Source organism: Sturnus vulgaris, chromosome 1 (genome assembly GCF_052056855.1).
Source record: "Sturnus vulgaris isolate bStuVul1 chromosome 1, bStuVul1.hap1, whole genome shotgun sequence".
NCBI classification, from domain to species: Eukaryota; Metazoa; Chordata; class Aves; order Passeriformes; family Sturnidae; genus Sturnus; species Sturnus vulgaris.
Window position 1 is genome coordinate 109,196,977 of NC_142243.1, and position 26,438 is coordinate 109,223,414.

General features: G+C 40.1%; 2 protein-coding genes across 4 annotated transcripts in view; both read right to left on the reverse strand.

The window, feature by feature from the left end:
• Window positions 1–569: 569 nt before the first annotated feature.
• On the reverse strand, window positions 570–19,751 carry USP14 (ubiquitin specific peptidase 14). Of its 2 annotated transcripts, XM_014871278.2 has the most exons (16): window positions 19,560–19,751; window positions 17,013–17,158; window positions 16,468–16,500; window positions 14,886–14,990; window positions 13,140–13,243; window positions 11,041–11,099; window positions 9,084–9,214; window positions 8,700–8,780; window positions 7,906–7,985; window positions 6,314–6,428; window positions 4,889–4,954; window positions 4,502–4,594; window positions 3,404–3,532; window positions 2,289–2,349; window positions 1,515–1,622; window positions 570–1,385 (listed from the first exon to the last, which is right to left on the reverse strand). In XM_014871278.2, the coding sequence occupies exons 1-16, from the start codon at window positions 19,573–19,575 to the stop codon at window positions 1,234–1,236; spliced, it is 1,479 nt and encodes a 492-aa protein (XP_014726764.1). In that variant the 5' UTR covers window positions 19,576–19,751; the 3' UTR covers window positions 570–1,233. The 2 variants fall into 2 exon arrangements, with proteins under 2 accessions (XP_014726764.1, XP_014726763.2); XM_014871277.2 differs by having other exon boundaries at window positions 570–1,622.
• A 4,983-nt stretch (window positions 19,752–24,734) lies between these two features.
• Window positions 24,735–26,438, reverse strand: part of ROCK1 (Rho associated coiled-coil containing protein kinase 1) — an 83,221-nt gene continuing 81,517 nt past the window's right edge. For both annotated transcript variants that reach the window (XM_014871280.2, XM_014871279.2), the window contains one exon: window positions 24,735–26,240. In XM_014871280.2, coding sequence (XP_014726766.1) covers window positions 26,237–26,240 — 4 coding nt within the window. In that variant the 3' untranslated portion in view covers window positions 24,735–26,236. The remainder of the gene's footprint in view (window positions 26,241–26,438) is intronic.

Consider the following 26,438-nt stretch of genomic DNA (forward strand, 5'->3'; position numbering starts at 1 on the left):
TTGGTAACAGTGTTGTGCCTTCTACCCCTCTTCAGACTTAAATGTGATTAGGAATTTGATTAGGGTGCTTCAGTGAAGGTTGGTAGGGGCAGAGATGTAGGAAAATTATTGGAAATAACAGCACAGTTCTTAGCTCCTGCTGCAGATAGGGGTTGGTAGAAGTTAGGAACTTCAACAGTTTCAACTGATTAAGGGACTTGAGCATATTGTGAGTGGAGGTGTGCAGGTGTGACTGACAACTTCAGCGCTGGGAAAGCTGAGGATGACAGTGGGAGGATGTAATTCCACAAAGCGGCAACCAGGCACAGGCACCATCCCTCCTTCCCCTGGAACAGGATGCAGAGCAAGAATTTAACCCTGGAAGAGCCTGTAATGTTTCTGTGGGGCCTGCAGGAACAGAACCAGTACTGTCAGGGGGCTTCCTTAACGGGCAGAACTTGCTTTTAAGCATTGTGCCACTTAAAACAGAGCCCGGGCCTTTGGTATGCTCCCAGGTGAAGCTGTTCAGGGAAGTGCTTTTTAGGCTGTAGCTACTGGAGTAAAGAGTAACAGGACAGGAGACACATCCCTACAGCTTAAAAAAAAGGTGACTTTATTCCATGACTGCTTTGAGACATTCATCAGTGGTGGCCCAGGAAGTGAAAACAAACGCATACTGACTACAGTACCAGGACAGGAGCTGTTTTTAATGGAGACACATTGTTGATCACAATTTATTTTGAAATCATGAGATGCCAGCAACAGAACAGACTGAATCAGCAGGTCAGGCTGGACAAATACTTGATTGTAGCCACAGCTGTCGGCTACGGGCAGCAGCACTGAGTTACACAACAAGGCAACAGTTTCTCTTCTACCTTCCTAACAGAACTGCCAGGTAAGGCAAAGGATGGACAGCTACTGAACTGTGGTATAAACCATGCAAGAGTAACAAATGTGAGAGTAGGTGTGTAATAAATACTTGATGACATTAGAGAAGAAGGAGGAGGAGAGGCTCATTTAAAAAAATTATCTTCTGCAAGACATTAAAGCTATTTTAAGTATTGTCACCACCACAGTGGGCAGTCCAGTCCAATAGTGACTAATTGGTACATGGATCAGTTTTAAAACAATATCCCTCTGCACATGAGAAGGTTTGAACAAATTATTTATCCACTTGCTAAAGCTCTGGGGTTAAAGAAGTGATCAGTAATCAACATTTATTTCACACCTAGGCAGAATGGCTAAAACGGAAGACTATTGTTCAGCTTCTTCTTCAACGACTTCAATTCTGCGAGGCCCGTAGAGTAGAACGTAAGCTATATGCCAGTCTCCACCCCCAGATAACCTCAAAATGTCTTCAGGTGTAACAATGCTGACTTTGTCATCATCAAATTTAATCCATTCATCTGCAAAGGAAAACAAGAGGATCATTTGTAGCTTAGGTACATAAAATCTAAGCTTGCTTAACAGCCCGTTGGCTGAAAGGAGCCCTGAAGAGTGGTTAACAAGGCTGCAATTTGTTTTGGTTTTCTTACCTTGTTTCCTTTTAACCCAAGACACATAATGCCCAGAGGAACTTGATCGGCCTTGGTGAGTTAGCACTGCCTGCAGGTCATAATAGCCGCAATTGTTAGAACCAATATCTGAAGGAGAAAGAAAAAGTAACATTGAGTCCTACTTAAACAGCTGCAGTATTTTTAACAGCTCACAGACAAAGATGTATCAGCCAGGCTGCAGCACCATAGCTCTGTGTGTAAAACCACAGGTACAAAATGGTACAAAACCATTGTGAACTAACAGCAGCAGCTCTCAGCCAGGAGAGTCTCAGGAAACTGAAGATGTTGTGCATTCTCATGAAATAAACATGTACCCATAAATATTACTGATGTAATGCACAAGGGTGAATGCTTTGGGCCTTCAGACTCCCAACCCCCCCCCCCCCAAAAAACTGAGGCAACACTAGCACCACCACAGCACTTGTAGAAGTCCAGTTTAAGTTTTTGTTTTGATTTCAGACTTCTACCACCCACTGACAAAGCAGTGTGCAAAACAACTGCACATTACATGCAAATGTCTTTTGATATGCCTCTCTTCTGTTACCACCAGCTTGTCAGATGGATGGCAATTATGCATCACACTATCTCAACGTTTTGGTTTACCTAATCTTTCTACTCCTGTCAGTCTTTGAAGATTAATTTTCAAAAGCACTGAAGAGACAGGGTTCTCAAAAAAAAGTGCTACCATCAGGTACACTTAAACACAAGTAAATAGAAAGTTACTTTAAGGTAGATTTGCTTCCCTGTACTCACCATCAGGAAAAGAAAATGGTTCATATTTAACTTCTTTCTGTGCACCATCACTTTTACTAGACTAAAAAAGAAAGTTGAATTAATGTGGAACAGCTTAATAAAAGCTCTAGCACAATCACATCAAATCTCAAGTCTCCATTCATTTAAATACATTTCTAAGTCTAAACATTTTTGTTCAACTTGAGAGAAGTTCATTACTGTATTTTTTAGGTGGACATAGAAAAGCCTTATCTGAAGAAGACCAGTTTTAAAGCAAATATATTAACTATTTTAGCACATACTGCCTGCAGTGTTCACCCACAAGATTAATGGGTTTGTTTATGAAACAGTTCTGCAATTGTAAGATGTATTCCTTGGTGGAGGATTGCTAGCAGCAGAAGTGGCAATAATACCAGAGACTGACTCTCAGTGCCAATACATTCTGTTCAAAAATAGCATTCTTTCCTTGCTCCCATCTGTGTAAGAGGGGATGCAAGCCTCATCTGAATGTTTAAAAGAATTTGCCAGGAGTTAAGCCAGGAAGAATACCAGCAAACTTTAAAAAAACGGCTAAAACACTACAGTTTTAGCTCATTTACTTTTGTCTTCATTAAAGACGGGGAAGTCAGTGTTAGAATTATGTAGACAGGATAAGACATGAAACCATTTTCCAAGTTTTTATAGTGCTGATTTTAAGCTCACCAGCACATGTACTCTTAATTTTTACCAGTCAGGCACATAGCATTGCCTTGTACAACCCCTTCCAACTGCTGAGCAGGGAACAGCTTCCTACACTCCACTGAAGAAGGGAGCAGCTTGCAAACAGTAATATATGAAGAGAGTAATCTTGTGTCACACAAAACCTTTAGGCACAGCACTGGTAAACAGAAGCATCACATTTTAATATATTTAATACATGCTGCCTTGACTACAGCATTTAATGTTTCTCATCAAGCAAACACACCAAAGCAGATACTGTATTTTCATAAAAATACAGGATAAAAAGATCTAAAGCTCAATACCAAGGAATTTGCTATGTAAGAAAATAATATATTTAAGGAGAGCAAGTTTTCTCTAGTCCTCATTAGTACCCCAATTCCACATGTATGAGTTAGTGAAAGTGTCAGGAAACTCACATTCTTTGGCTGTTGATTTACTTTTTTGTCCTCTAAATCTTTGAATTTTGATCGGTAAGAAACCATTTTTTCCTGTAGGTCTGGTGTGCACAGCTCATACACATCCAACATAAGAGGAAATTTGACATCCTAGGAGGAAAACACAAAAATTTATTAGCGTGATTTGGTACTCCATGTTAAAGCATTCCCCCATGGGAAGACAACACAATCTAAATGCAACCTGATCTCAACCTGACCTACTGGGATTCTGGCAGCAGTCTTTTCCAGAAGGGCTACACTAATTCAATATAAACAAACCACTATAAATTATTACATTCAGCTCAGACTAATAATTAATGTATCAGATTCTTTATTGTTAGCTGTCATACTTTTACACTATGGAAATACCTATAGAGACCTAAGGGAAAAGAAAAAAAGACACAGGCATGTAGAATGACTGCACCCTGGCAAAAATGTCAATTTTGCTATCCAAACTATCTTCTGAAATAGTTAACATGTACTTTCAGTCTTTATTTCCTTTTTCCTCCTGTAAGGAAGGAGAATCTATCATGATGCTCCTCGGGCAGCCTGCGAGGTCTGTCAGCCACAACCCACAGAATGCAAAACCAGAACATTCAGCTGTTTGCAGCTGGTTCCTGCATGTGTCCATCAGAAAGCCAGACAATTAAAACAACTAGTAACAGGAAGTGTTTGACAGCAAAAACATCTCCCATAGACATTAGAACACTGTTTTCAAACAGAGTTTGAAAGCACGGCTCTCTCCTTAGTTAAACATTCTTCTCAGAACCACTGGTGAGAAATGACCAAAAACATCTTGTTTATTGTCATCCTGTAATATTAGCAGTACTGGGGCAAATTCACTTCTGCCCCTCACATCTCCTTCCTCAGTCTATTTTGGGTAGTGTAGTTTGCCACACCATCACAGCTGGGAACAAAACTACTTTGTACTTGAGCAAAGAAACTGCACTGTTAATGTTTTCAAATGCATTTTAAAAGAAAACAATTTAGTAAGTAGTCTTCAAGTCCTCGTTGTCTACCTTAATAAAAACTCACAGAAAACATAAAGAGGAATTAAACATCAATATGCAGAAAACTTACCTTAAGAACTTTTGCATTCACAGATTCTTTCTCTTTGTAAAAAAATCTAACCATCTGAATAGTCAGGTACGCGGGCAAGCGACTAATTTTGGACTATAAAAAAAAAAATTAGAAAAAGCTATTACTTTAAATATTCACAGATCTTTTTTATCTTAAACACTGGTCATCCTAAATTACAGTCTATTCTGGGAATATACTTGCACACAAACCCACAGGAATAAAACAAGGTCTCCTTTTTTGAAGCTCTGTCTTAAATTTCTTGGTAGTGGATACTCAGATGCTTTATAAAAAGCATAAATCACATAGTGTTGCAGCAATAACTTTGTGGTTTGGAACAGAAAACTGACAATTAAAAGAATAATGAAGAGCAACGAAAGTACCACTCACAGATTTGATATAGAGTGCATTTCTCTGCAGCGTTGGAGAGAGTTTGGTGATTTCCTCCTGAAGACGCTGTTACGAGAAAAAGAAGGAACACATGTTCATCATAAAACACAGCTTAGAGAAAAGCACAACAGGGGTAAACAAACCATAAACTAAATCTTGTTCTGCCAGTCTCTTCTGTTGCTGTCAGCCGTTACAACACAGAGGATTTTGAAACTGCTTGGCAGAAAGGACCATGCCCATTCATTCCTTCAGCTCCAGGCTCATTCCTGAGTCCTGACAACACCGAGTTTCTCTCTGCAGAAAACTGTGCTCCACAGGAGTAGAACTCACAATTGGATTTTATTATGAATTGTATCTGGACTCGGTTACAAATGTATCATATCATGCTTGGAACGCAACTGAAGAAAATCTGAAGTTTCCTGTGAGAAAAAAATTTGCAAATTTTCTTCAGCTCTCAGTTTCAAGCAGCCAGATCTGCATCTAAAGTGACAGCTGGCGTCTCCTAACAAAATTCCAGGAAAGACTAGCTTGGTTCTTAGTGTTGCAATTTTCTTGCTCCAGGCAATCCAGCATAAGAATTGTAGATTTTTTTTGGCCTGAAAAGTGAAGTTACTTTTTTTACAGTCTTTTTATTTGTGACCATTAGCTATTTTATCCTAGTTTTCCTTCCAAAGTCTGTTAGAAAAAAAAAAAAACAAACCACGATGACAAAGAGATACAAAGATTATCTGAGAATCATGGAACTTGGTTTTAGTCCTGTACAAACCAGATCACTGCCCTAGTCTTACACAGTTACTACAAAGGTTTTGCAGTAGCTCCTTTCCTCTCCTCCTCTTGTTTCTACTTCACACTCCCCAAAAAGTCCTTACAATTTCAAAATACGTACATGTATATAAAGTACAGGCTACCTTAAGAAGTTCTACTTTAAAAAGTCGGAGAATGATGTTGTCTGACAGAAAATAACACTCCCTTCAAAATCTGCAAAATCAAATTTAGTTGTTACATCATCTGGGGGGATTTTAACCAGGAACCAAAATGCCACCCTACTTTCAAGTTGACTTTTGGACCTTTTGGGAACTGATTGCTGCATAAATCATGACACTGCTCAGTCTGGAGTAAATGCCAGTTGAACAAATGAGCAGCAAACTGCCTTGCATTTGGTTAGCTGCATGGGGAAAACCACGTCAGGGTCAAGAAAACACTGAAGTCTGTTTGACATCAGCATGCAATTCTCTTTCACAGCCATCTTCCCAATGAACACCAAAAGGATTCCTGAAGCTTTGTAAAGCTTGGACAGCAGATGTCAATTCCAAGTCACGGATTTAATACACTTAGAATTAAGTGTATTTAGGTCACTTAGAATTTCGATTGAAAAATACACAGGCCATTTAGAATTTCAATTCAATAAAAGTTGCAATAGCTTACCAATTTTAGTCCTGTAAACAGGTATTTCACTTCTTGATTGATAAAGCAGCTAAGCTGAAGGAGATTCTCTTTTCCTTTAGTTACTTCTTCTTCTTCAGCTTCTGTACATTTCATGCTTCACAAAATTAAGGAAAACCATCACGCACCAAGAGCTGAACTACTTCTCTACACAGTAATTTAGGTAATTCTGTGCTTGTGTAGACAGTACTTTTACTTCTCATAGTACAAAAAAGATTTGAAGGAACCCTTCCTTCAGACCAATCTGTTCCTTTGTGGCTAAGGACAAGGGGCAGAGGAGGCAGACAGCACACCAAAAAAAGTAAAGTTTTTGATCACCAGTTAAGCTGAGGCCTGCTTTTTCTTTCTTCTCCCCCATCACCACCCAAGCCCCAGGACACAGAACACAATAGCTGGCTGCCAACACCCAGTTACAAAGCCCTCCTGCAAGATTACACTCCATTGTTGTTTATGATTAATAAAGTTCTTCTATTGCTGCTGCTGGCCAGATTTCCTGTTTCTTTCAACATGCAGAATGTCCTTTCTCTGCCTTGTATCTGTCCTCTTCACTGAAATGAAATTCCTTCATTAGTTTCTACACATTCCTTTTAATTGTTCTGTCTGTCCTCTCCTCTTCTCGTATTTCTACCCCAATGCTTTTCTGCCATCCATCTCCTTCCAACCAGGTATTTTTCTGACTGCAGCTATTCTACAAATGCTGCTGTAATCACACTTTGAAAGTCTGCAACTCTTCTAACAAGTCTTCTTGCTGATACTGGCCTATGCACCATTCCTCTTAGCTACACATTCCGAGACTTCCAGCTATTTTAGGATAACAAATGTCATGGCAGAAGGAGAGAGATGCATGATTCTTACCTTAAAAAAGGCCTTTATTCCTCATTACTACCAAGCTATGAGACAGTACCTCATCTAAGGGGATGTTTCCTTATTTCACACAAACAAAATGCAGTGTATAATTCTTTCTTAAAAGTGGTGCTCAGTTTGATGACAGATAGGATTTTGGGGTGGAGAAACAGGAAAAGAGTAATACTTGCTATGAGATGTGTGCCCCATGTGGTCATATGCTCTTTTTCTTGCTATAAAGAACCTACTAGAGAGTTGTTAGCTGCATTTGTTTCTTACTTATACAAGAGTAGAAACCTAATTTATTTCTTAAGAAGTCAATCAAGCTACCTTTTGTGCATCTTTAGTACACCAGGAATGTCAGCAACACACCCCTACAAGCCAAAAAAGCCTATTTAGGACAACAATTATTTTAGCTGGACAAAGCCTGTCAGCATTCTTGAAGTTGGTAAGTACCAATCTTTTCTGGGGAGGGAATCAGCTACTGAAACTCAACAAGGGTTTTTTTTCTGTAAATTTCCATTATCATTCTTTCTCTCCACATCATCCTCTCTCTCAGAGCATATCCAATCTTAAGTTCTGTGTACTCCTGCACAACATCATGACCCTCTTCCCCAACCTACGCCTTCATTTTCCATACTGTTCTGAACAATGCTTTTCATCCTCCCTGAACTCAACTTCTGAAGTGTGAAATCATCATTGTTTATGTCTTGCCTTAGTCTTTAGGATACGCTGTTTCAAATTCAATGCTGAAGAACTGATCAATTAAACTCTTCTTTTTAGAGGATGCTGCTGTAGCTCCAGAGTCTGTCTGTAAAACAAAATCTCTTATGATGTAACTTTAGATAGAATGCAAATACAGTCTTTTCTAAAGACAAAATAACCCAATTGATTTATATTCTTTAAAGCCTATTCCTTCATCTTTTTACAGGTGCATTTTTTCCTAGTCAGTCAATCTTCTTACACCACATAGAAGTTTCAAAACAAATACACTTATGCTGTTAAAACCAAACTGAAGCACATTAACAAGCAAGATCAAAAACTCACAAATCCCTGGCCCCCCAACTTAAATCTATCTTAAGTTTCAGGATAGTCTTCCAAGGCTCTTCCAAGACTCTCCAGAAAACAGTTTACAGAGAAAAGCTGTTCTGGTAAAATTTACTGTCTCAGGTTGATTCGGTTAGCTGTCTGTTTGAAACAGTTCAAGTTAAAACCGTAGCACCCTTTTTTCAGAAAAAAAAAAGTTCTTATGTGCTGAATTCACAGGTATTCAGGGACTGCTGTCATACATGTGAGTGGGTGTCACCACCAGCTTGGTCCAACACTGTCCTACAATGCCCAAATGGAAGAGTTTCCTTTAGCTGACAGGACCATGGTAGCATTATGCTGATCAGACACATCAGAAAGTAATTTCACATGCTGGACTCCAGACACATGTTAAAGAACTCACAAACAGGTAACACCTAACAAAACATATATGAAATACTATAAATCCTTATTCTGGTTAGAGTAAGACTACAATTACCTCCATAACTGTATCACCTTCTATGCCTTCCAGCTTCTGCTGTAGTACCCTCATCATCTGCACCCAGCACTCATTGGCATCCTAGGAAGGGAACACAACATTAAATCTGACTACTAACATTATAATTTAGTAACATTAAACCCATCAACCATAAAGCTAAATGTGAGGATTCCTTAACTAAGAATTTCTCCCAATTCCACCATGCATTCTCAAAACTAGCACTTGATATTATGTTCAATTTCTATACAACTTTTCTACAGAAAAACCACCCCACTTTACTGAGAGAATTATTTTCACAAGAGAAGGAAAGTCTTAAATTGTTCTTGTTTTCAATTTCCAACATACTATAGAATTTTAAACAATAAGCTAATAATTGGTCTTTACCTGCTGAAGGTACTGGCCTTGATCGCCTTTCTCTGCAAACTGTGGGAAGGCCATATGTAAAAACTGCAGGAGAATGATAGGTGGGATACTGGAGGAAGTTTTATCCATGGAATCAAACAAGTCTCTAAGAGCTTGAAGAAAAAGTAAATGAATGCTTTGAGAAGTGCAAAAACAATTCAAACATGGCAGGAAGTGTACAAAGAATAGTAAAACAGCAGCAACATTTAAAGACTGATCATTTAACAGTGTCCAATTTGATCTTTCCAAAGCAGAACCAAATTTTCCAGGTGGCATTACAGGTGCACCTAAGATCTCGTTTGTGAACACGACTTTGAAAGCATGAAAATGGCAATTCTGAGAATTTGGCACATAATGCCTTGTCTTTCCTGGCTGCTAACAGGAAAAAAAATTTTTTTTTGAGCAATTAAGATTTCATTTGGAACACATCTGAGGAACAACGTTTTCACAAGAGAAACCAGAAGGCATTCACAATCTATCCTCTAGAGCAACTTAAGTTTCACCAGCTACTAGGAAAACAAAAAAAAACTTTAATAAAATATCTAGGAAATACCCATGCTTAAGACCCAGGAAAACAAGTATGTATATGCATATGTGCAGAGAGCTCATAACTATGTGCAATCCAATGGATGATACTGACTGCATGACAACACACATGGCTTTCTTTTTTGTTCCATACTCTAGCATATGTCTTATCTACCCAAGTTACAGCATTTTAAATCCACAGATCATTTCAAAGGCACCTATTAATCCTCACAACAACCCTGTGAGGTAGGCAACAATCTGTATGGTCACTAGTTTACAAGTGAAGAGACTAATGAATTGTTGTCTCGAGTAAGTGAATATAGACAAGATTACAGGGAACCAAGGTCAGTTGCTTCCTCTTTCAGAAATGTCTTCACTGACCCTGAGAAGAAGTGCAACTGATATGACACAGCAATTAAAAAAAATGCCATAAGTGTCATGCAGGAGTTCCTGAACAGCTCAGCACCCAAGAATTTACTATAAATTACTTAAACTATTGAAATTCCTAAGAAGCAGAGCTGTCACCTTAAAAAGAAAACAAGGGACACGAAGTAAAGGCAGTGAAAAGGGGAGGGGCAGGCATGGCTGTACAGAGTAACCATTGAACTTACCACCCCAAAATTCGATCAGCAGGCATACCCACAAACTGGACCTTTCCTTCCTTATATTGTTTTGTTTTTCCTTAAATGGACTGGTAGAAATCCCAGTGTCCTGGCCCAGCATCTTAGTGGGGCAATGAAATAAAGTAAAAAAAGAAAAAGCGGACAAGTAGTACCCTTGTTCAAGTGTGAGGGGTCTAACTAGAACTCTAGTTAGAGCTTGAAGATATGGGGCCACCGTGAGCTCCCAGACCACCACAACAAAGAGCAACTTTTGTTTTGAAGACCCTCCTTTCCATTCCAGTTATGAAATCTGGATCTTTAGGGCAAAGGCTAAGACCACTGATAAAGCATCAGTTTCCATCATAGCAATAATGCTCAGTCAATAAATTATATTAAAAAATACCAATGAAATACATATCCCAGGAGTATGGTGTTAGCCTACCACTGCATGAAACAAAGAACTAAAATACTTCTACACAGAGTGATTCAAATCAACAGATGGATGGATGAAATCTGCTTAAGGAAGTTTCAATTACTTCATGCCTACATGTAAAATATTTAAGAGATACAAATTGTTTCTATCTAAGCCGAGATCACACATCAGTATCTTTTTCCTAGCCTGCACCTGATAATGTGCAGAGATAAATGCTTTGCAGGCAGGGGCAGAATAACCTTTATAGACAAAATGAATCCTCCAGTGCCAGCAGATCCGACATTTCTAAGGCATATGCACTAAAGAACAATACACAGAGTTTTAACTGCAAATTTCATCTGCATTTAGCAGGAAATCACACACTTGTCTAAACACCAACCTGCAGTAATGTACTGAGCAGAGGCCATTTCTCCTGAAGCTCTTAAGGCACCACCATACCTAAAAGGGAAGAAAAATAATTTGCATGCAATTAAACACAAACAGAAAGGACAGTTGGGTTTTTGAAGCAGGCAGCAGCTAGATTCATTTAAAGGAAATCTATCACCAAGCCAGAAGTAACCAAAGGTAAGATTCACTCACATTTACCTCAAAGTTTCAGCTATTTTGCAAGCATGGAAGCAAAGGAAAGCTGGCATCTTTCAGACAGCAAGTAAAGGCAGACCAAGATGTCTGGCTACATCACTGCTGCTTCCCGAATCCTTTTGCCTCAAAAACTTGTTTTATTTTTAAAGAGACTGAGAAAGTCTGAACAAAGGCTACTCCACTTCTGAAAAATTTGCCATGGTTTCTTCAGATATATGGGAAAAAAAAAAAAAACCTTCAAAGATAGATGGCAGAAAAAATGCACAGAGATGGAGGGCAGGCTTGCTTCCTCTCTCTACAGCAGAATCTAAACAGTGAGAGGTGAGATGTTTTCTTGGGGAAGTATTTTCTACACTGAAAAGGTGTGGGAGTCCACTTACATGACAAGAACTTGCCACTCTTCTTTGAATTCTTAATTTACCAGCTGGATGAGGAACAGATGAACTCCCCAAAGCCTTCAAGCAAAAAGAGGGTCTCACACATTCTCTAATCTTGGACTGAGCTTCTGAAATTCTGACCATTGCTAGATGACGAGCAGGAACCTTTCCCCTGACACGCTACAGAGCAGGGAGGAGCTCACGAGGGAAGAAGCTGTAACAGCTTTCCCAAGCGAGTCCTTTCACACCTCTCCCACTGCCATGCACCCTACAGCCTTCCACGCTGTCATCAAGGAGGGAAGACCAAAAAAAAGGCTAAATCTCCAGGGAAAAACAGAGCTTGAATCAGAGTGTGAATCTGACTTCCCACAGACAATACGGCCACATCTTGTATTGCAGTCTTCCAGTTTCATAGGCTACACTTTGCCTCTTGGTATGTTAAATTTGTCAAATAATCTGATTCAGTGCAGTAACTCAAGAGTCTTTCACATGGAAATAAACAGACTTTCCAAAAATGATAATACTGATAGTCAATAAAATTCCCTGAAACCAAATTTCTGTACTTCACCAATAGTTCTTAGTGCTTAATAATTAACATTCACCTGCTAACAGAATGAAAAACTATTTATAACCACTTAAATAACAAGTGATTACAGTAATACAGAATATCCAGCTGGGTACCACGGAAGCAAGAAAGCAGTGTATTTTAAAGGAATTAAATTAACCCTAAAACAGCAATAATGCTCTACATAATTCTCACTTTTTAAAAATACTCATTATTTTCTCGCTACAGTTCATCTGGAGGACAAATTCAGGCCACATTGGCAGGTACTCTTTTTTCCTTCAATATTCATAACTTTCAAGTTTCTTGTATACTCCTTACCAAAACAAAACAACCAACCAACAAAAAGAAAAAAAAAACCACTGGCCATTTTCACATTTCAGTCTAGAATAACAAAAACAAACAAAAATCAGAAAAGTTATCCTACAATCAGAACAAATTAGAAAACAAAACAAAATTCCATGAAGGTATATCTTAGAACTTCCTGCTGTATCTATCTCCAAGCAGCAAATTCCAGAATTTCACAGCTGAAAATGCTGTGCAATAGAGCCATTGCAGGAAATATTCCTCAAAGGAACAGGACTCCCATATGATTCTTTTATGCAGAACAAGACCATAAAAACTAACAGCAAAAAAAACAGGGTTACGAGTTCAGTAGCTTATTTTAGAATTTTAAACTGGTCTTGATAGGAACTACTTTCTAGCTAAGTAAAACACATTCTCTCTATTAAAAGCCAGTTCCAAAAACCACAAAGCCTTAACTTCTTTATTAAAGTACAGACTAACACAGCCATAGGACAAACTTCAATTGATCATTATGTTAATCTCGAATAGACCAAAAGAGTAACAGATTGTTATGATAATTCATACCAATATTAAGATGACCGTTCTGCAAAATATCTACTTCATAAGCTAAAGAAAACATTTTAGTCACGGTATTTTTGTCCTGGATCCTACCTTTTAAGGGCCTCTTTCACTTCTGGCACTGAGCGGATACACTGAACTGTAGCATTCATGTAGCAAGTGTTGCCAAGGTTTGTCAATCCACAAGGCAATTCCATCTACCAAAAAAATTCACAAGGGTACTTGAAGGTCAGAGAGATGTGGCAAACGTTTTCATACAAACACTATAATGTGACATCAACTTCTAAGCAAATGAATTATGCATAAAACCTGGAATATTCCATCAAACTTTATGAGATTTTCTAGATCCACTTTATGATTATATTTATCGTTACATTGTTTGATACTTTTAGGGAACATTCAGGAATGCTTTGGGGTTTTTTCTGTGCATGTTTAGTTTAATGAACATATTCTTCAAGCATGCAATCATTCAGAAAGTTCAATTATAATCCCATCCAAGTTTTGACCTTAAAATTCTATTTCTGTGAAATTTCCACATGAATACATTTGTACAAAACACTGATGTTTTAATTAAAATGAGTTTTCAGTAAAACTCTGAAAATGATGGAGCTCTTAGTTGGAAACAAAAGCATTGTTTAAATTCCTCTCCAGAAATCTGCAACAGACCATTAACTTGATCTTTTCAGACAACCTGTGAATTTCTAAAGTTTGACAAATGTGAAGGCCAACTAATAGTAAGCTAACCAGTTTTAGAAGTAACTATAAATCACCATGTAATTTTTCTTTTTCTTTTTTTAAAAATCCTGAATACTTAGGTGTTTTTCAGGGAAAAACACACAGTTTAATGAAACTGAAGTAGTACTACATACCAACACCAGTAGATTATTTTAGGAAGAGAGAACTAATTTAGCATATCTCACAAGTGAATACATGCACTGAAGACAATTGAATTTTGATGTGTAACAAAACTGCCATGTGATCAACTTTTTCGAAATGTTATCTGACAGCGAAACACCTCCTTGCTTGCCTCTCAGTTATCTCAATGTCTGTGTATGGGGTTCCTCAAAAATACATAAATATCCTTCACCTGCAAGTGGCCTGGAAAGCACTAAATCCTGAAGCACAAACCCAGTGCCGAACTACAGATCCTTTTTCATACAGACATGTATAAAAGTATTCCTGCTCTGTCTGCACAGTTGACAACAAACATGCAACTGTCAAGTATGACAAAGCCTGCAGTTCAAATGACTGGTGAGAAAATTAAGCCTTTGAAGTTGTACAAAAGGAAACTCAGGAGTTACTTCATTAAGAAAATAATAGATTAATTATGCTCTTTCAGACTTTACTTCCACAAAGCAAAACACGCGTATCAAATTTATTTTCATTTTTCACAAAGTTGACCTAACACTAGTAACATGGACAAACAAAACCCCAAATACACCCCACCCCAAAACAAATCCCAGTCTCTCCTCATAGAGATGAAAGAGGCAGGAAATAATTTTGCATATCTAAGAGGCCTTGTTTAGACAAATTACGGGGACACTGATGCAGCAAGGGCAATACAACTTCATCTTTAAAAACATCAGCAATGCTATTTTTAGAAAATATACTAAGCTGCCTGCTCAAAGGAAAAACAGCACTAATTGTATGATTTTTACATTAAATCCCAGACGTCTTTTCACTGCTCCCAGTTTGGTCATTGATGTAAATTCGCAATTCTTGGTGAAGATGCTAAACAGACACTAGAGCTTCAAAACTCACTTTTAAGCAACTGCAAGTATTTAATAAACTGGCATTACTGGAAGGTCAACAAGAAACCAGAGTTGGAACCATGCTTACAGCCGAAGCCAACTGCTCCTCTGTCATGTCCTCCACAAAGACGGGGCGAGCGATCGGCTCCTCTGGAAGCGCGTCTGCGGAGCCCATCATTAGCAAGGTCATCCCCTTGAAACACAGTAAACACAGCAATGAGTATCTAAGGACAGCTATTGCCACTCAAACCCTTAAGCTCTCTTAACACACTTCAGCTATTTCCCCAAAAATAAACACAGTTTTTCCCTTAGTTTAATAGAACCAACACTGCACTACTGTGGCTTTAGGGCGTACGTCAATTCCTCATATCCAGGAAGTACCTACTGAGAACAGAATTATTCATGCTAGATGTTTCCACTGAAATATCTGGTGAGCTTGCCTGGCAAGTTCTGGGTTAAACTAGTTGAAAAGTGAAAAATAACCTAAACTACCACATCAGTTTAGACAGAAGAATTAGCATTTAAGGGGCAAAAAAAAAAGCCAATCAGGTTTCCACGTTTGCTGAACTAGCATAGGAACTAGCAATGGAACATTTCATAATATGAAATGGAGTCTTTCAGCATTTAACAGGAGCACATCTACACAATAAGATCTGTCAAAGGAGGAGAAAATTACTATCTGGAACCTTGAAACATACAGTGCTAAGGAAAAGGATGAACAACAGCACAAAGAGAAACTGCTTTGACAGTGTAAATAAATCCCTAGAACTTGTACATAACATTATTAAAAAGAATAAAGGCAGCTATTAGCACAACCACATACACAAAAAGACAAGAATATTATGTACTGCGTTTTTGGCTGAATAACTTTGCTACAATAGCTGCAGCTACAGGCTGCTAACAGGTGCTTGCAAACTAGTTACAAGGGTAAGAGCAATGCTACCTAATTCAATCTGTCCAGTGAAGAACTGGAGTAAAACCTGTAACAGCTGTTACAAGATGTTGCAAGAGACATACAGTAATGAAAATGACACCAAAAAAAATAAACCAAATAAAAACCCGTGGGATTCCCTGGTGCAACATTATATAGGCAAGCAACACAAACACATTTGCTTTCTGTTTGTTTTTTTTGTTAACTAGCCAAAGGTATGAACTACCATTACTAATGGCTTTGTTTAAAAACAGCAGCTATTTAACACAGGAGAGCACATTTCAGCAGGTTGGTAGAAAAGGACATAAGCAGAGGTGTAACTTCAGCATCACTAACACTTTTGTCCATGCTGGGGATGTGCAATGACAAGGGTCTGCAGACAGTGCCCAGGCTCACCAGCTCCTTCTACATAACATCACTTCTTTTTATGGTCACAGATAGGACAGCACTGCTCTGATCCATTACATTTCTTGTATGAAATAAATAAAATATGTGCATCCAGAAAAGATGGTATGATTTCCCTACTAATACAAAAAAAAAGGGGGTTTTTTATAAATCAATGGTGAGACCTTTCTAAGCATGCTTACATGTGATACCTATAAAATTATTTTTCATCAAGGTATGACTTTTTAAGGAAGCACTGCCTATTCAAACAGAAACATCAAGCACTTTCAAGTCTTTCTTTAAATGCAAAATAAAAAATCTGAATAGTAAAATTTAGTTACTGCTCAGAACTTACATTCTTTATTTTTAGGTTCCCCCAGTCATCATCCTGTGAAATAAAGTAAATGACAAGTTAATTATCTTGCAGCAAGAGATAAGCAAGTATTTTCATTAATATTAATCACATATTTCTAAATATATAATTGTGTTTCATCCAAGATTACACAATATTAACTATTTACATGTTATCAAGTCTAAGAACAAAAAGCAGCCAAGTTCTGTTTTCAAAGAGCTTTCTCATGGGCTGTTCAACACTGCTTAAATGTAAACAACTTTTTGCAGCAAAATTGCCTGTATCTCATTACCCCAGTAAGTCTCCAGCAGAGAAGCACCAGAGAAACTTCTCTTAAACAAGCCAGAAAGAAAAAAACTTGCATTCCGATTCTGAACATAAAAAAGTAACAAAAAAAGCCTTCCACCAAGCTGTTCTTTGTATAAATGAGTCAAAAAGTACAGTCAGTTTAACACATGCAACCGAAGATCTTTTGGAGGAACAACCAGAATCATGGTCATTGGTAACACATAACAAGGTTAGACATAATACAAAAAATTGATTCCTACCTTCAGAGTTCCTCCTTTAACCATAACCTTCTGTCTAGCTGGCTGAACTCCAGTCAGTGCAAATAACTGGGCTTTGAAGACCATTGGAGGCTCGTCAGTGTTCAGCTCCACGCCATCGAATTTCTCTTTTCCCCACTTCACATTAACTGCAAGCAAAATATTTTGAAACTTGATTATTTCCTAATACCCAAGAATGCAATTATCAAGACGACCAAGACTTCATACCACCTCAAAACATTGTTTTGGACTCTTAAAATTGTCAATAATGAAACCAGGGAATGCCTTTACTGTATGGCACCTCAACCATCAGAACATACCATTCCAGCGGATATAGAAATATCATACAAAACCACTGAAGTAACATACATACTGAGAAACTCTGCAAGCAATAAGTGTGTCTAAAAGCATCAGAAACCCTTTAGCAGGTCTTCACAGAAGCAGTTTGGAACCAACTCTCCCATTCTCTTGGCACTGCTTGTTGCAAACAACTGAACTTTCTGAAGGAAGTTCAGAGGTGCGATTCCAGCTCAGCTATCCGTAGCACTTCCGTTCTCCTTCAGAGGAAAACAATGCTGTGCTCTTTAAAAGCAAAGCTATTGACCCCAGTAAAGGTGTAGGACTGGAATTAAAAAGCAGAGTGAAATCTGGTCACAAAAAGTATAAACCTCAACGCTGGAAATGGGGTGCCCAGCAGAAACAGGAGGCAGAATGGCACAATGGAATGTTAACTTCACTTTGGTGAGGTTAGTAATGACCAAGAGCAGACAAAAAAATGTCTGGAATAAGCTCTTGCCTCTACAGAACAGTGACATACCTTTGACCACTTCCAGGAACTAACATAGGTACATAAAGCTTCCTTAGCAAGCTGGGATTTTACTGAAAATCTGTAAAATATAACACGCAGCAATATCCTACATGCACAGTAAGTGGCTGAAATACCAGACTTTAGGAAAGCCACATTGTTCTACCGTGATTCGGTTTTACATAAATACAATATACCAACCATACCTTTTCAAAACACGAAACTCTTAGAAGTCATAATTTTGAAAACCCTTCTAAAAAGGTTCAGATTTCAGATGTATGCAATGCTTCCGATGCATAATATCACAGAATAAACAAAAGCAAGTCTAAATGAGTTAAAATAAATTAGTCTACAAAGGAACTCAAATGACTAACTTTTCAGTATTTCTAACAGTAAGCATCTATTTTGCCCAATGTTCTGATTTTTTTAAAAAAACGCATTTATTATTTTGCATATTTAAAGACCTACGAAGCACAAAGCTTTTCCCATTTTCCGGGAAGACAACCCAGTCAGTCACTGAACAAGTCAGCTGCACAGACTTTTGCGTTTTGAATTTTTGAACAGTCATGCATCCACTGCTAAATATGCAGAAGAGTTAGCAATTACTAATCTGTAGTGTCACCGGTTTCGACAACACGGCACTGAAGAGGAAGACTGGAAGAGCATGAGTTTCTCTTCAGAGGTTGCAACCAAGACTTTGTGCAAAATAAAAGAGAAACTCGTAAATTTGAAAACAATGGAAAGTAAGAAAAAGGAAGGACGTATTTTCCCTGCTAATCAGAAAACACAGCGCATACACTTCACAGCACAGGTCAGGTTGGAAGGGACCACAGAGAGTCATCTCATCCAACCTCACTGCCCGAGCAGGGTTGTGCCCAGACCATTCCTGAATATCTCCAGTGAGGGAGACTTCACTAGATTTGGATGAGTTCAGGAGAAATCCTGTTACACTGACATAAGGATCCCAGTTTGCTAACCACAGCCAAAATAGTGGACAAACTGTGTACTGAGGACATACGACCTAAAAAACTGAAGAGCCCAACTAGGCCAGATGGGTGAGATATTATCGAGGCAGTAACTGGTCCCAGAAATGTCACTGGAGGTTTTGTTCCTCAAGTCTTCCACGGAAACCTTTCCCCACAGCAAGAAGAGCCAGCAGGACGAGATGTAATTTAAGAAAGCTTTAACTTTAGGTTTAGGCTAGACATGAGGAGGAATTTCTTCACGGAAGGGGTGATTAGAATTGAAATGGGCTGGCCAGGGAGGGAGGTGGTGGGGTCCCCATGCCTGGCGGTGTTTCAGAAAGGACTGGATGCGGCACTCGGTGCCCTGGTCTGGCTGACTGGTCAAAGGTTGGACTTGGGCATTTCCAGCTCAGCGGAGTCGCCAGGATATGATGGATTTCCAAGAGCGGAGGCAGACACCCGGGAGGCGCAGATGCAGAGCTCTGCCTCACCAGAGGGACAGCACCGCTCATGTTTTAGCGGAAAGCCAGAGAGAACCGGGACCGGGCAGCGCCAAGGCCCGCGATTGACACCCGCCCTTCACCAGCAGGGCCAGGCCAGCAGCGCCTCCCGGCTCCCCTTCCTTCCTTCCTTCCCTCCCTCCTCCGCCGCCCGGCCGCGCCTCCCGGGGCGCTCCCGCCGCCGGCCCGGCCGGGATGGGCGCGCACGTGCGAGCGCTCCCGCTCCAGCCGGGGCACCGCCCGCCCGCTCCCGGGCAGGGCCCGGCGGGGCCGCGCTCACCTGAGAAGAGCGGCATGGCGGAGCGGCGTGTGCCGGGCGCAGGGCGGCGGGGCGCGGCGCTGGCGGGGCGGGCGGCGCGGGCGGGTGGCGGCGGCGGCGGCGGGTCCCGGCCCCGCTCGGGGTCTCATTCAAACCAGCCCCCGGGATGACGCTGCAAGCGCGGCCGCTCGGCGGAAGCGGGGCGGGAGCGCTGCGCGCGCAGCGCCGGAACGGGCGGGGCCGGCGGCGGGAGAGCCCCGGGAACGCATCCCGTTAATCCTGAGAGCCGTGAGCAGAGCCTGAACAGGCGTCCGGAACGGGGTCTGGAACCTGCCCGACCCCCGGAACGAGGTGCAGGCGGTGCTGGTGCCGCGGGCAGGGAACCAGGATCCCGTTCTGGGATCGCCGGTACAACAGAGACAGGGAATCCTGGAGCGGGTCTAGAGAAAGGCAGCAAAGATGATGGAGGGACGGGATCGTCTCTGTCATGATGATACGCTGAGAGCTGGACCTGTTCAGCCTCGAGATGAGATGACTGAGAGGAGACCTCATCAATGTGTATAAACATCCAAAGGGTATTTATATCCTGATATCAAGAGGATGGAGCCAGGCTCTCCTCGGTGGTTCCAAGCAGTAGGACAAGAGGCAGCAGACAGAAACTGATGCGCAGGAATTTCCACCTGAACATGAGGAGGAGCTTCTTTACTGTGTGGGTGACCCTGCATGGGAACAGATTGCTCAGAGAGGGTGTGGATTCCCCCTGACCAGAGATATTCAAGAACCATCTGGATACAATCCTGAGCCATGTGCCCTAGGACAGCCCTACTTGAGCGGGGAGGCTGGACCAGATGACCGACTGTGCTCCCTCCCAACCTGAGCCATTCTGTGACTTTGTCATTCTGTGAGAGCTGAGCTGGGCTTTTGCACCCCCAGGGGTCTTCCCAAAAGCTGTGGTTGCACAAGGCAGGGGATGGGAGGCAGAAAAAATAAAAATATTCTTGTGGATGAAATAGGTTTGGTTTATAGGAAGGGGTGAAGTAGGAGCTAAAATTATCAACAGAAGATCTTCATTAGGAGAGATGAGTAATCAACCAGCAATGATTTTTAGGCTCGGTGATAGATACAGAGCAGTGAAGGATGTGTGTGATGACAACAGCCAGGAGCCTTCAGTGTGATAAACCCCAAGTTGTAAACATGAAAACCAGTAGACCATTGAGACTTGAATCTCAACTGCTTCCACAAAAACTCTTGGTATTAGGATGTGGTTAAAGAAACCAAAGCAGTGCTTTAACATACAAGGGAGAGAATGAGATAAGAGAGGAACATCCTTTCCTTGGACCCCTCCTAGCTCCCACCTTTAGAAACCCAACGCTCCTCTGCTGCTTACAGGTGCTGCTGTGAAGAGCATCTGCCACAGCTTTTACCACTGTCTGGTTGTTGGCATGTGCACTTTTGACCATGTTTTTGCCAAAGAGCTGATATCCTAAACAAGGAGGATCTTGTCCTTGCTGTTCCCCAGATGTGATTTTCAGTTCCGAACAGTAGAAGAATGAAATATAAAATGGCTTTAAAAATAATCCAGGGTTTGAACGTAAGCCTTAAGGTGAAAGGCTTAGAAATCTATGTCTTTTCAGTTTGTCATGGAGAAGAAGAGCATGAGTTAATTTTATTGTCCAGTGTAGGCCCCTAGATGGGACAATGAGGTTTGAGGGAGCAAGGATTACATTTCACAGAGAATCTTCAAAGGGTGTCGTGCTGAAATTTTGCTGGATCATGCTGGATCTTGAATTAAGATGGAGTTTACAATTACTAAAGCGATTTAAGTGTTAAAACTGACCAGCAAAAGTGGTGAATCTTTTATTACTTGGACTTGATGAAAGAAGCTTTCTAGAAAAGCTTTGATCCAGTTCTAGGGTGAGATCCTGCAGACCATCTCTATTCAAGGGAGAGCAGATCCCAGCTGCTTGCCTGTGAATTTACATGTGGGATAGCTCCAGTCGAACGTTTTGCTCTTTATACCAGAAGTGACATACCTAGAGTCACGTTTACTCATGCCAGCTAAATGGAAGTGGAATGCTCTATGCACTGAATGCACTGAATCCTTCCCTTTAGAGAAACCCTTAGCTGGTCAGGGCTCAGGCAGTCACAGACCATGCATTTCCAGGATTTGGGAAAGGCACTAGAGGGTGCTATGCTGAAAGAGAAGAAATGGGGTTTGTATCTGCAGGAAAAACCATTCCGACCTCTGCAAGGTGAAGAACCACTATCTCCCATTTTTCCTCCGAGACTGTGTAAGGCCTCTTCCTGCAGTAACAGCTGTGTGCCTTTTTCCTAAAGGAGAGGATCAATAGATGGTGGTTTTCCTGAATCTGACATAAGGAGTGTTGACATCAGGAGACAAAGAGTGCAACCTGCTTGACAACATTAAAATTGTAAAAGATTGGTTAAACATTATTAAAGGCAGCTTTTTTCGTAGTAAAGACAGGCCCCAGGGGAACCTTGGATGTGGGCATGGGGACACTGGAAGTGCTTTTCCTGGCTGCGTCTCTGTAGCCTGTGACAGGGCCGTCTGAGCAGGGCTCCTTCCCCTCCTGAGCTGGTTGGATACAGGCCAGCTTGGATCCGAAAGCTGGGGCTGTGTCATCAGCACTGTAGTACCCGTAGGCCAGCAGGCCTGGCAGGGCTTATGAGCACTGGAAGATGGCTCTGAGCAAGTCCAGATCTGTTTAGAAAAGGCTTTTAGTGCTGTGAAAGCTCCTGTGGCCGGGTTCTGAGGAGCACAAATGGTAGGTGAACCCTCAGACAGTACAAGCAGGTGCTGTGATACAGCAGAAGATGTAGGGAAGGAAACCAAACCGCTTTGCAAGGCACGCTTAGGCACCTGTGTGATGCCTGGGATAGAACAGAGACTCGGGACTTAAAATACTACATTTACATTTCTCGTTTCTTTAAAGGTCATGATGAGTTAACCTAATTCAGTATATTAGCTGGTGCCTTTATTAACATGTATTTTATTTTTTGTGGGGAACATAATGTTCTTGGGAACCTGTCTATCACAGAATGGTTTGGGTTGGAAGGGACCATGGGCAGGGATGCTATTTACTATATCAGGTTGCCCAGGGCCCCATCCAACCTAGGCTTGAAAGCTTACCAGGATGAGGCATCCACACTCCAGTGTATCTTCTACGGATCTTCAGTAAAGAAAACCTAGCAATCCAGGAGATGTTTAAGGTACCTACACCACCCCCTTTTTGTGTTACCTCTTCCATTTCAGCAGTTTTCAAAAGTTTTACATTTGGGTCACAAATGTACATCCAGGGAAAGGAATAAGAACAAAATTCCACCTGCATTTTTTTAAATGTTTGTAATTAGTATATTAAAATATCTCAGCAGAGTTCCCCAGCTCAGAGGGAAGCTCAGCTGCTGCCCCCTCCTCTCGCTGCACAGTTACCAATTTGCTTCTGGCTACAGCCTCAGTAGCTACTGTAGGAAAATCCCACCTACGGAGGAAGCCATATCCTTTTATTACCGGGCTGTTTTGCTACAGTTAACTACTCTCCATTTTCTTTCTTGTTGCCTTCAGCAGGAATAGGGAAGCTTGAAGAGCGAATCAGATTTTTCATGTTCTACCAATGTCAATGAACCTAATACAGTCGTAAAAAAATGAAAAGGTGGAGGCAAATTAACAAAAAAATTTATCATGTATGAATTTGAACGTCTTTATTTCTCAAATAGCTTGTAAAATTACAGCTTTACCAGTTAAAGGCAGCCAGGGTGATTTATGATGGCTCTTCACAGCTTACACGTTTCCTATCTCTTGATGACTTTCAGTTGAGATGGTAAGCATTACTTTTCCTAACATTAGAAACGTTTGGGTGCTTTTTTTTATTCAAAGTGTAGCTATTCCTGTAGGCAGGCACGTTGCTTACAGTAAACAAGTGCCAACATCAGTGTACCAGAACACACAAACTGTAATTTGCACGTCTAGACTCTATTATTACAGCATTTTAGTTGCAATTTATCCCAGACACACAAGTCAATGTAATTTTACACTTCTTTATGTCTGCTGCTGCTTTCCCAAGCAAAATCAGCATTTTAGAAAAACTGCAGAACTTCAGCATTACTAAGAAACTCTGGAAATGCAGTAGGTGCCAATCTGTAGAGCAAAAATCATTTCTCCACAATCCCTCTTCCCACTAGTCATCAGCTATTCATAACAGGGCTTACGCTATTTTTCAGATTCATTAAATATGAAATTTCAAGATACTACTTTTTATACTCAAGAAAAAGGTTTTGAGCCTGCAGAGATAGCCAGTTACACATAAAGGAAAGCAGAAAAGCAATCCTCAACCTAATACGAGTCTGGAGAGACCACAGGCCTTTCCAACTGCCCCAGATTTCCTATTATAATGTACATATTAAAGTAAGATCTGTTTAATATCTTACTATATTTTTCCCTTCCCAGTGTGTGACAGGAGATTAAAGCAGGTGATAATTATCCCTGACATTGCTTGACGAGCTCACAGTCAATGTGACTGGTGATCTGGAAGCTTGTCTTCAGTGTGCTCCAGCCACAGCTTTGATATTGCTGACATTTCAGATACAGCAAGCTCAACACAGAGGAACTTGCTGAAGTTACATCAATGGCTTCTATTTATCTGTACTTCCCAACTCTGTGACCTTCAAAGGACATAAAATCATTCACATGTAATTTGGCCTTACTGCTCTATTGTTCTGCAGGCCTTGGTGGATTACCCAGGGAGATTTATGGACAGCTAGCTTCATAGGATGTACAGGCTGTTCGAAAAAAGCCCAAACAAGCCTAATCCCAAAACGCCCTAACAACAAAAATTGCCTTGTCTTTTGAACAGTGTTCCCTCCCACAATTAAGTGGAATTTCTGAAAGTCTAAACCTGCATCATGAAGGATGAAGCAATCACAAGGCCAGCTCAGGGTGGTGGTTGAATAATGAATATAAATAAGGCTACTACAGTAGGCCATGAGAATAAGGAAATTAAAAGATTATTTAATATGGTATTTACTTATTCATGTGGAATAGTAAAAAAAAAATGCAGCCCTAGGCATTATGCTGCAAATGCACATCTATTTGGAAACTGTTGCAATGTCTGAATGCTTAGAAAGATGTGTAAGCTGCAGTCAGGAGAAAACACCATGCCAGTCATTTTCAAACGGGTCTTTCCATAAATTACTTTATTTCTCATTAAATGAGCACAGAGTCATTACCATATTAATAACAGATATGTTTATTATTACATATCCATCAGTGCGGCTTTCAATACCACTTGAAACATGCAAATCGTCCTAAGGACGAATCAGTTTTCCAGTGCTTCTTATTTAATACACAACTGCAAAGCCATTATAAATTACTGAGGAGGTATTTGGTTAAGAAATAAAATAAAATAAAACCATACTGCCCATACCATGAATGTATTCCTGCTACAAAGCAAGAGTCTGACAGCATTTACTGAAATTCCTGAATTACCCAGAGCTTTTGCATCTTTCTTTTATTGTTTTTTTTTGCATTGCCTACACATCTCTTGGCTTATGAACAAGAATCAGTCTTTCTTTGTAAGAGGAATTCTCACTCAAAGATTGTACTTAATTTAGAAACGCATCTAGCATCTACAATACTTCAACCAATTAAAATTCAGTAAAAACTACTGATATGCAATAGTTTTTTAGAGGTTTCCTTTGTTTAGTTTTAGGTTTCTACACTTATTGACATGGCAATAATAAAATTATCTCAAATTAAGGCACTAAAAGAACAATGTAAAACCAAGTAAATGTGTTCTAAGAATAATTTACAGTTCAAACAGTGCATATATTTCTTAAATGTTTGTTAACTTAATGTACGTTATCACTTAAAATTGTAAGGCAATACATTATACAGTATAGAAATGATGTACCCCAAAATATGCTTCCAAACTCGGTGGTTCTTTTTACTGTTAGTTTCTAATGTCTCTAACAATAAAATAATTCAGTATGGCTTGGCAAAAATGCATAGATTAAAGGCAATTACTTGTTTTCCCCCTTTTACAAACCTGCTGCATCAGTATTTTGTAAAGCATAATGCAAAATATTTAACACTTTGATCCATTCCATAGTGGGTGGTTAGCATTAAGGCTGTAAAGAACTCTGCAGTGAAGGCACTGAAGTTCAAGTGATAAGGCTTCATTTTAAGCTAGTTCTGCAGTCTTCAAGAGCACAACTTAAGAGTCTTGAAAGCAATTGCAGTCCTTCTCACTGAGAAACCTTCCTCTTCTACTCCGTTTCATACGCTCATCTTGACATAAATATCCCCTTCACAGGGTTAACAGTCCTTTTCTTGGTACTGGTACGAAGAAAGTTGGCTGCATTTCATTGTGACTGACAGGCTTTTTTAAAAAATCCAAAAGGCAGCACCTTTTTTATATACCTAGCTAAGCTGTATTTGCTTTAACTTGCATTACATAGTAATAATTAATCTAATCTACCTTGAGGCAAACCCGCAATTAAACACCCTCAGCGTGCTTTTGTGCCAAAGCAAGGAGGAGACAGTAATAGCAATCTTAACCCTGAAGCCTGTGATAGTTATGTTGAAAGGAACAACAGCCCGTCTGCACTGCTCTGTGTGGTTAAAAAAAGCCCTGTTTCTCTGACTGCATCCCATGAGGTTCCATTAAGCACTGTACATGTGGTTAGCTGGAACAAAGAAGAAAACAGACAATTAATAACAAATATAAAAATTAGCTTCGTAACACTAGTGCGTGTTTGCCAAGAGCCTCAGTGAAGAAAATACTTTAACAGATTTTTTTTCAATTGACAAGGTACAATACTAACATCATACCTACATCATCTTCCACAAACTGTTCTCAGTTTCAAACAACATTAAGCAGAGCG

Excerpts from the sequence above, each read along its gene's own strand:
- USP14 (XM_014871277.2), bottom strand. Across the intron at positions 13,244-14,885 it reads AGGAGCAGTTGGCTTCGGCT|ATGGAATTGCCTTGTGGATT; the intron begins GTAAGCATGGTT and ends TTTTTTTGGTAG. Across the intron at positions 2,350-3,403 it reads TAAATCAACAGCCAAAGAAT|TCTAGTAAAAGTGATGGTGC; the intron begins GTGAGTTTCCTG and ends TTTCTTTTTTAG.